The 10,402-nt window shown below is 32.1% G+C and overlaps 1 protein-coding gene across 1 annotated transcript; it reads right to left on the minus strand.

Annotated features, from left to right (window-relative positions):
• Positions 1-977: 977 nt before the first annotated feature.
• LOC122610964 (carotenoid 9,10(9',10')-cleavage dioxygenase 1-like) lies at positions 978-4,903 on the minus strand. The gene is made up of 11 exons (XM_043783915.1): positions 4,676-4,903; positions 4,108-4,210; positions 3,568-3,827; positions 3,087-3,266; positions 2,839-2,917; positions 2,678-2,759; positions 2,516-2,578; positions 2,240-2,378; positions 1,741-2,068; positions 1,198-1,415; positions 978-1,085 (listed from the first exon to the last, which is right to left on the minus strand). The coding sequence occupies exons 1-11, from the start codon at positions 4,901-4,903 to the stop codon at positions 978-980; spliced, it is 1,788 nt and encodes a 595-aa protein (XP_043639850.1).
• Between the last annotated feature and the right edge of the window lie 5,499 nt (positions 4,904-10,402).

Raw genomic sequence — 10,402 nt, forward strand, 5'->3', positions numbered from 1 at the left:
GTTTGACACAATTCCCTTAAACAGATTCGTCTTCTGTTCCCAGGGTACACCGGCTCAAAGCAGAGTACTGCCGGACTTAAACACTTGCCTGAAAGATGAACGGAACACGGGGATGGGATGCTGTTTCAGAGAATTATAGTGAGTTTTCTATGTGTGTGTTTTTCTCATATAATTCATATATGTATCACATAAGATCATGATCGTTATTTATACACCAAAATGAATTTGAAGTTTCATAACAACCATAAAGATCATTAAACAACAAATTGAACGTAAATGGTATAAATAATACGTTATGGAATGAAGCTAAGTAAATGTCATTTCCAATTTTCCTTTGTATTCATTTATGTATATACATAAATGATACGTTATGGAATGCAAATGAATTTCAATTCCGAATTTTGCACCAAACACACTACTTTGAGATTGACATCTCACTCACCTTTACCCAATTTGGACATGTCTTAATATTGTATAGTCTTGGCCAGAGACTACACACCCACCAAAGGGTTCTCGATATATGTCACTAGATAGATCATATATTTATCGATGTCCAAACTTAGGAAAATACTCACTTTTTCCAACATATTTATGCTATCTTTTTCTATTGGGCAGTTTGGCGATTTACTTGACTTTCATGACAAGTGTGGGACTTTAGTTAAACAAAGTTCATGGATTTTCGCTGACCTGCAACATATGATTGAGGTAAATTCATTTATGTAAATGTATCAACTTATAAGACTTTGGTTGAACAATGTGTCTGTCAACTCATGCTGTACTTGTTACTATAGAGCTCTGAATTTCAAGACAACAATACTTGTTATACAAACTTCTACCATCATTAAGGAAAAAGGCGTATAATATACATACATACATACATACATACATATATATATATATATAGAGAGAGAGAGAGAGAGAGAGAGTGCTTTAGATAGATGAACTTCAAAATGCTTTAGATAGATTCAAGTGCTTGCTTATGTAGATGCAAAGAAACAACCATGATGACCATATGGCACCCGTTGAGGGAGATTAATCTTGGCTATTGGCTCATCACAAAATTTCTTAGCATCGATTACCAATACCTGTAGAAAAACAGAAAGAAGTTAAACGGTCAGAATTCTTAGTACATTGTGTTTGGTTGGATAAAGATATCTAGTGCCCGGCTTCTTAGCAGGGGATCAATAGTATACATACATAAGATTCGTTTGTGTCTTCATCATGAGCATATGTAATGATCCAACCATCATCTTCATCTATGGCTTCTGGCTTTGCCACGAAAGCCGATCCTGTACAAAAGTTATTTTTGGGTAACCAATGATACTCCGTTTTTAAAGTCTGTTCACCATTGGTGTCTTGCTCGTCGGCCTTTACTTCAAAGTACAACTTGGCGAGTCCACCATATTTAGTTTTTGCTGAAACATATTTTACATGAATATTTGTATAATTAGTAACCTCATATTGTACTTGCCACTTGTGGGTTACTCTCACGATTGTGGATATACATGGATTCTATTAGCCAGGTTTTACAGATGTTTTTGTTTAAAAGAACGGCACACATTAATGTTAGTTGTCTAAGTTAGCTAATTACTAGCTGGGACTCAACTGGCTTTGACAATTGATGTTTGTTACCGAGTAGACTGAACCAAAGGCCACATTTCCTAGTGAGAGCCAAATTTCCATCTACAGATGGTTGATTAAGAGCCAATGTCCATTAGTCCATATTAAGAATACAAATACCTGATTTAGAGCTTGCAAGGGAATCAATAACCTGTGTGTATCCATATTGATGTTTAAGACCTGTAAAATCTGCATTGATCATTGGGAAGTCCATCGAGTGTTCGGTTCCAGTTATATCTTTCTCCTTTACCTCCATCGTCTCCAAGTTCAATCGCCATTCCCTGACTCTAGTGAATAATATTCCTTCTTTTGTCATTCCATGACCATTTTGATTATTTGAGTCCACTGATTTATAGCTAAATCCTTTAGAGAACCACTCAAACTTATTCTCACCCCACCCAGGTCCTGGAATAATGGCCGCATCAGCCTTACATCCTCTCACAACAACCTGTTCATTGTACAAATCAAAACCATTTCACTTTTCGGAGGTGTAGTTGTTCCATAAACATATTTGAAGTGCAGAAAGCCAGAAACTCGATACACAGAACCAATAATAAAAAAAAAACCTAAAATAATTAAAAGAAATTCAATGACCAGAACAACTACATAAGATAAATACCTCATCTCCATCTTCAAAGCTGTTCAGTAGGTGATAAGTACAACATGGTTCTATATGAAACCACTTAATTGAGTCAGCATCACCATAGCGAGGAATCACTGCGATTCTTGCATCTTTCTCCCCCTCATACTTAAATAACCTAACACCAACACTCAAATTTTATGTTTTTAGTATATTAAGTAATTAATGGATGGACATAGCTGAAAATTGAAGTTTTTCTGCTAATGGCAGAGGAAATAGCAAAGAACTAACATGAATATGTGGAGAAGTACTTACTGGCCTCCTCTCATAACCCTTTCTCTGCTTATCGTGAGCCTAGAATCAATTAATATGTTGTACCTATGTAGCACACAATGAAAATGCATGGACTAATTAAGGTCGCACTTGCATGCTACTCAAATTTATAGGATCGAATACAAAACGGCCTAGGCAACTCACTGTTTTGTGACACCTACTTCATGGAATAGTGAACAATGATCTAGTTGTAGATCGAACTTGTGGATAAGCTCTTCCCCATCAACTATACAAAAATATGATTAGAATGCATACATACATAGTTCAAGCATCATAAATCATATCCACTTATTAAATTGAATAACCTGAGATTACACCCATAACACAGTATGGTTTTGTCGGCTCAAACCCTAGGGTAACCAGTTCTCCTGTACCTGGTACTTTCTACACAGATCAGAAAACAACTTTTTTATGAGCTTGTGGATCTAATGACATTAATTTTATTGATCACAATTTAAGTAAAGACTTAAATAGGTTCTTATGTGAAACATGAGTAATTTCACATAATTAGTGCATTATGCAAAGAATTAGAATACAACACTTATCTACCAACCTTCGGGTGGGATGTAAAAGGTCGAGTCCAAGCTCCATTCAGGTTCCAATTACCATAAGTTTCAAGACTAACTAAATCTATCTCTTGTGGCACATAATTTTCAGCAATTGAATAGTACTTTCCTCCATGCTCAAAAACATTGGTGTTGCTCATAATTTTGTTGACTTCCCCAAATCTCAGCTGCCACAGTTGAATTATGAAATCAGTCAGAAAACTGGTATTTATAATAACTATCATTCTGGTATTTATAATAACTTTTAGTTAATTTCTAGTTAAAAAGCAATGAATCACATTTTTAAAATTGTGGTTCTAGACTTTTGTGTAAAAAGGTCAAACTGATTTCAGTAGCTTGTAAGTAACATGTCAAATCTGTCCCATTCATACATATTGAGGTGTTTCCATCAGGCCTTTAAGATTTCAGCTAGTGTTAATTATAGGTTCTGCCCAAATATGGTAAGTTCTCGTCCAGCTGGGATCCTACCATGTTGAAAAATGCCGAAACCAGTGCAGCTGGGGGATCTCCTTCTACAACAGGAAGAAAGCAAGGTCTATTTCTCTCACGTTCCATTTTATATGTTTCTGTTTCCACAAATCGATTGTTGTAGGAGACGGTCCAATTTCCTTCTGGATCTTTGGTGAAATACAGAGCATGAAGCATCCCTTCTCCTTCAATCCACATGCTGTCTGTTTTTCCAAACACCGATACTGTAGATTTTAAACCTCCAAATAGAGGATTTGAACCTGCATAAGATTTCAGAATTTCAGGATTATGTTTAGAAGATGTATAATTAATCAATTTGGGATCATTGAATAAGTTATTCTTGAAAGAAAAGGGAAAAAATAAAATAAAATTACAGCATGACTATAAAAGCAGTTTTTTTTTTTTTAAATTCCTAAATTGATTGTGCCTAGCATCTTATATCTATAAACTTTGCTCATGTAATTTGCTACCTTTGAAAACTTTAAGACTCAGAAGAAACTATTATAATGGATGTTGATTGAAAAGAGAAGAAGCAAACACCGTTTCTAATGTAAACGCCCTCTGGAAAATCTCCGGGAATCTCCCCATGACTAAAACTAACTTTTACAGGTTCACCAATTTCATCAACGGGGGCGAAGTTTGCCTGCGAATAAAGGTAATTATGACAAAGCAAACTTGTTAAATTTTTTTAGAGAAGGCAATATGTACAGTTGCTGTGACCAGCATTTTAGGAAGGAGAGGGAAATCGCTGGCTAGGCATAGTTTAGTTATGAAACCAGCATTTTAAGAGAGAATTATAGAGAAGTAATACTAAGATAGGTGTTTGAAGGTATATATATTTGAGTTATATCTTGCATACATAATATCTTGGCGACTTTATCTGGGTGAGATTTACTCAACCTTCACAAGAAAATTGGAGAACAGATCAATTAAAGGACATTACAAGGTTCTGTCTACCCTATGTTATATTTTTCAAACAGCAAGCTTTATTCATAGATTACTAAGAAGTTGTTTCTCCATTAAATATGAAGAGAGTTACTGACATGCTCCGCGTCTACATTAAATCTTTTTCCCTGCAGGGAACCGATCAACACACACACATGTATACCTGTGACGGAAGCATTGGTTGGTCAACAAATTGAAAAATGGAATCCACAAGGGTGTTGAATATTGCTAAAGGAGCCATCTTGATAGCTTTACTAGCTTCACTTTTGAGAGTTGCTATTGCCCATTCCCCTATCATGGGCTGCTTGACAGGGAAAAGGAATACAAACAAAGACAGAATCACTGATAATGATTTCTCTGAGAATCCTAAAATAAGTTCTTGAGCTGCCATTAATTTGGTTTATTTTGGAAACGAATCAACTATTAATTAAACTTTCTTGATGACAATTAAGACAAAGTATATACAAGTCATATTATAACTTAATATTTTTCCGAGTTTAATACCTTTACAGCAGTTGAGAGTGCAGTCTTGAGATGACCAAATGCAAAGCTAACGGGATGATTATTGGTCGAACATTTGACACCCGAAAGGACGGGACGATTATTGGTCGAACATTTGACACCTGAAAGGATGCATGTTGTAGTTGCCATCTCTCTATACAGAATTCAATGTCTCTCTCCCTCTATATATACTAGCTTATGTCCCTGATTTACGAATTGCCTGAAAGGTTATGTATATTGTAGTCATTATAAAGTCTTTTTTTAGTATAAATGATCATTAGACTTTTTATTGTTTGGTCTAAATTAGTCGAACTTTATTAACTCAATATATATTGGAGTATCTTATGAACTTACATGTGGCATATGGTTGTCACATATACCCGGATACAAATTTATAAATCACTATATAACCCATCGTCAAATACCAATGATGGTGTGCCCAGGTGGTTAGAAGCATTTTTGGTTTATCCAAAGTCTTGAGTTCGATTATTAGGGATAAGACAATTTTTTTTTTTAGGCTTTTTTTCCTTTGAAGATTTGTAACGGCAATATTATCACCTGCCTTTGTTTAAAGCAAGATTCATCATTAAAATCGAAACCGCACCCAAATTAAATGAGACATCGAAACATAAGATAGATAAAGTATTGGTTTGTTCTTGGTTTGTGGTACTAACTAGCAAAATTCTGTACGCCCTTCAAAAAATAGTACGGAGTGTAACTTTTTTTATGCGTAAAACAAAGATTTGTTGCAAATTGAGTGAACTGTGCTTGGTGAGGTGGGCCTTTTGGATTGGTCAACCTACATAATTTGGTATAAAATCTTAAAAAAAATACATATCAACTTTATTGGTTAGAACTTAGAAGAACGAGCACAACTATGAACTATGGTTAGGCACTTAAGCTATGATTTTCCCAGCATTCGAAAGTTGTGCATTTAAGTCCCATTTTTATTTTGCATTGAGTGAACAATGGAATTAGCTGATGTTACATATCTTGATTGGTCCATTTTAGTGTTGTGTTACGAGTATATTCAATTTGGGTGATCAGTTTTATTAACGGTGGTCTTTCGTGTTATATTTTCATTTTAGTATATTTATTAATCGAATATAACATTAGTCGAAGCACACAATTTTTTTCGTTTCTTTTTTCTTCAAACTAGTCTCATTATTCGTGCGTCGTAACGGAATTCACGGAAATTATTCATAGGTGTTGACGTTTCGTATACTTTTTTATATGTTTAATGCATGATAATAATGTGGCAAATTTTACATAAAGTTAGTCAAATTGAATATGTAAATGAAAAAAATCTTAATCTTAATCTTATCTTAATATATACTATAAGCAATTGAACTTATTAACCAATCAAATCGCTTAATTTCATTAAATTGACTTTTACTTATGTCATCTTTTGGATTAATTATAAATTAAAAGTCCTAATAATAGTTATGTAAGTATATTATTATATTAATATTTGTAAAAAAAAGTTTCATTAAGTTACACTTTTTTGTTTTCCATCAATAATTTACAATTTTTAACCCTGAATATTTAATTTATATATATTTAGCCATCAACTTGATAAACTTTTTAAAAAAATTTAATCATTTAATTGATAAAAAAATTTCTAACATATGAAATATTGTTTATATAAAATTATTTCAAAAGATGTAATGTATATACGTTTTCAATGTTCTAAAAATATATTCTTCACTTTTATTTTTATATACATTTTTTACATCTAAACTTATATATAATAATTTATGTTATCTTTAAAATGTTATAAACAATCCGCGTAATTACATCCATTATATAAATTAACAAATATAGATTTACACATGATGGACTCGCATCATGATCAAAGACATATAATCTGATGTCAAGTAAACGATCATAACTTTGTTTATATTTTAATTTTTAATTATCTTCCATAATATGACATTATGAGTATAACTGGTTTCAAAATATTATATAATAGAGGAATTATTGTAGCATGTGTCTTGACTACGACAAATAATTTCTTCCAAATGTCTTAGGTAAAATGACATTGACGAACATGCGATTCTTGTACTACAACTTACAAAGTATAATACTTGAAACCGTATATCTTTAAAATTATAAACTTTTATAACTTAAATGTATGAAGATCTAATATTGATAGTATCGTAAGCCCCATGTTCAGAGTTGAACGCGGGTCTAAAATCTTATACTCGTGTCTAATATACGGGGCTTACAGAGTTATTTATATTATATGCTAATTTATTATAGTTTAAAATTTAATATACTATTATGAGTAATAAATACTTGATCTATATATGAACACTTTGAGTTTTATATTGAAGTATTTTAGATAAAATATGTCATTGAATTTGTTTATTGTGACATGCTTAGTGATATTTGAATATTACAAAATAAAATATGTCCATCAAAGTTGACATACTTAGCGATATCTAAACATCAAAATTTCATAATAAGTCACTATCAAGTTATTTGCTTTATTGTTACATATTGTGTATTACATTTTAATTATGAGTAATGATATATCAACCTAAAAATCAACCTAATAATCAGCCTATAAGCTTTATTACATGACAAGTGCAATCCACTTACTTTCTCTCTAAATCTCTTCCTTTGATTATGCCAATTATCATCATCATGTTGTTAGGTTGATTATTTAGTTTTTTTGGTAAGGTTGCTTAATCATTTTCCTATTTATACCATTGGAAATTATATCTTATATTTAAATGAGAGATACATTTATATGATAGAACACTTTATTGGATATATATTAATTCATATTCTATTTGATATATATCAGTTATTACTTTATTGAATAAAAATTAGTTATTATTTTTTCAGATATATATTAGTATTATTATTTATTTATTATATTAAAATTATTGGATAAAAAATATAAATTTGTAATAGAAAACAAAAAATGTAAATTAAAGTCAAAATTGAACGAATTGAAAAGCTGTGATAAACAAAAGATGTAGTTATCATGGATTCATGGTTAGCATACTAAAGTTGTAGCATATGTTTTGGCTAAGTAAAGTCTACCATACTGCAAGGTATTTATACCAAATACATAGAGATAAATAAAAAACTACTGTTTAATGAATATAGTAAATTTGTGAGGCAATCAGAAGTTGCTAATTAATTAAAATATTACTATAAATATATGAACTTCTTTCAACATCTACAATAATTTATCTTTTTAAATATTAGTTAGACAATTGTAATTATTCAAAAGCCAATTGAAGGCATCGACCAATTTCTGAAAATTATCAACTTGCGGTTAGACTATGACAAATGTCCAGATTTAACTTATGTAACAAAGCATATTAGAGGAATCTTAAATACTGTATAATATTTAGTTATTTACATCCACCAATGAATGAACTAATGAGCACCCCGTTTGTGTAATGCAATGAGAGTCTATTGGTGTTGATGACCGCGATGGCTGCGACTATTGATAGTAGTGTCGATGTCAAGTGGTATAGATTGATTTTAATGTAACTAATGTTAACGTGGTAGTGAAATTATTTTTGAAAATAAAATATGGGTCATGGAGGTGAGTTTTTCATAAGGTCTCGGGTTGGAGTATTTGATATCCCATCAAGATATCTTCCATGGGTTAAACTCCCATAAAAGCCATGTATTGCCTCCCTTTCTTTTCTATATATGTTAGTAATTTTCCCAAATTGGCTATCCATTTGACGTCTTGTAGGTTTGTTAATGTCCCGTGTTAACTTATTTAAGTAAGCATATTAGAGGCATCTTTGATCAAAGTGTCCAACACCAGATGTAAAATTGTAAATATGGGAACAAAATGGCTAAGCTTGTTTCCTAATGCATTATTTTTATTTTAATCTTATATTTATTACTAATAACAAGATAGAGGTGGTACCTAAGGAGGCAAGGGAGGTAATGCCCCCTTAAAATTTTCAATTTTGACATATATTTTTAAAATTTTCATATGGATCTTTAAACTTGTACCGTTCTTTGATTTTTTTTTAAAACAATTTAGGTTTTAGGTTATTTCGGACGGGTTATTCGGTTTTTCATGAATATTAACTAATCCTTTGCTCAAACCCAAAATTTTTTTTGGGTTATTTGGTTAAGTCAAGTTTCGGGTATCCAAATCCAAACTCAAATATATATTAAGCAAATAAATTTGGGAAGTCTTAGGTTTTTGATTGTTAGGGATTTTTCTTAAAGTTTTTATATTATGTTGTGTAAAAGTAGACAACTTGGGATTAGATCATAAGTTATATATGGACAAGTGTGGTTTGTTTGGTATGGTTTGGATTTAGGAATCAGGACAGGAAACGTGTGTATGAGTCTTAGGAATATGGACTTATGGAATATGGATGACCGCTTGTATTTCTTATTGGAAGTAACTACGCTTTATTTTTTATATCGGCATCTTTAATTTTTAATCTAAGTAGTATAAACTACAGTTTTACTAATCTTTAAATTTGCATAAAAAAAACTTTAATTAATAATTGGAGAGGTATAAACCTTTAAATGAAGTTCAACTTTTAATTAGAGCTTTTAGATCAAATGATGATGTCATATATCTTATTTAACTTTTTTTATTTTTATTTTTAATTGATGTAACGTTTCAAAAGGGGGTCCTCACCTTCAACATACACACTCCTAACGATCATCTTCCCTCCCCCACTTCTCTAACCCGTCGCTGGCTTTCAACCCTCCCAACTGAAGCCTGCTCCCAACCCATGGTCATGGCGGCGGTGTTCCCCAGAGGGTTCCCCAGCCAGCCGAGCAAGTGAGCAACCCGTGAATCACTCCTCTCCCCTTGACTCCTAAATAATATATTAAACATAAAAAGAACTAGAATTCACGTGTCAAGTTTGAGTTGCTTAGACGTACATATGACCTATAAAATTTAGACCTACGTATCGTTAATTTTATTGGGGGTTCATCTTCTTTCCAATTACAACGAATACCCCTTCTTTCCTTCCTTATTCACACCACTCAATTGGATACATAAAAACAGAAAGGAGAATTAGCCAGCCTTGCTAGTATGCTAGTTGGGCCCAAGCCTAAGGCAGAAAAAGGCAAGGAAGCAGCAGTAGTCCATACTTAGATATATTGGGCTTAGTTTTGAACTTTTCATACCATTACTCCATAAGCTATGTGAGCCCTTTTAATAAAAAAAAATAGGTTTAAAACTTTAAACAATTACAGATTTACAGTACTAAATTCATACGGATTATATTCTCTTTTTGTTTCACGTAGTCACATTTCTTCAATCGTTTGCTAGTTGCTATTGCCGTGATCTCCGAGACTTCGAAAAAACAAATAAGAAAGTCAACATCTTATTATATCGATCATCAAAATTTATGTCAATTTACCTAACCTTTTTATA

Source organism: Erigeron canadensis, chromosome 8, assembly GCF_010389155.1.
Source record: "Erigeron canadensis isolate Cc75 chromosome 8, C_canadensis_v1, whole genome shotgun sequence".
Taxonomy (NCBI): domain Eukaryota; kingdom Viridiplantae; phylum Streptophyta; class Magnoliopsida; order Asterales; family Asteraceae; genus Erigeron; species Erigeron canadensis.

What these genes read in the sequence shown, in the direction of transcription:
- LOC122610964 (XM_043783915.1), bottom strand. Translation starts at nt 4,903, where the DNA reads ATGGCAGCTCAAGAACTTATTTTAGGATTCTCAGAGAAATCATTATCA. An exon ending in AACCAATGCTTCCGTCACAG is followed by an intron (nt 4,211 to 4,675) that starts GTATACATGTGT and finishes CTTTATTCGCAG; the next exon opens with GCAAACTTCGCCCCCGTTGA. An exon ending in GAAGTAGGTGTCACAAAACA is followed by an intron (nt 2,579 to 2,677) that starts GTGAGTTGCCTA and finishes TGTGCTACATAG; the next exon opens with GTACAACATATTAATTGATT.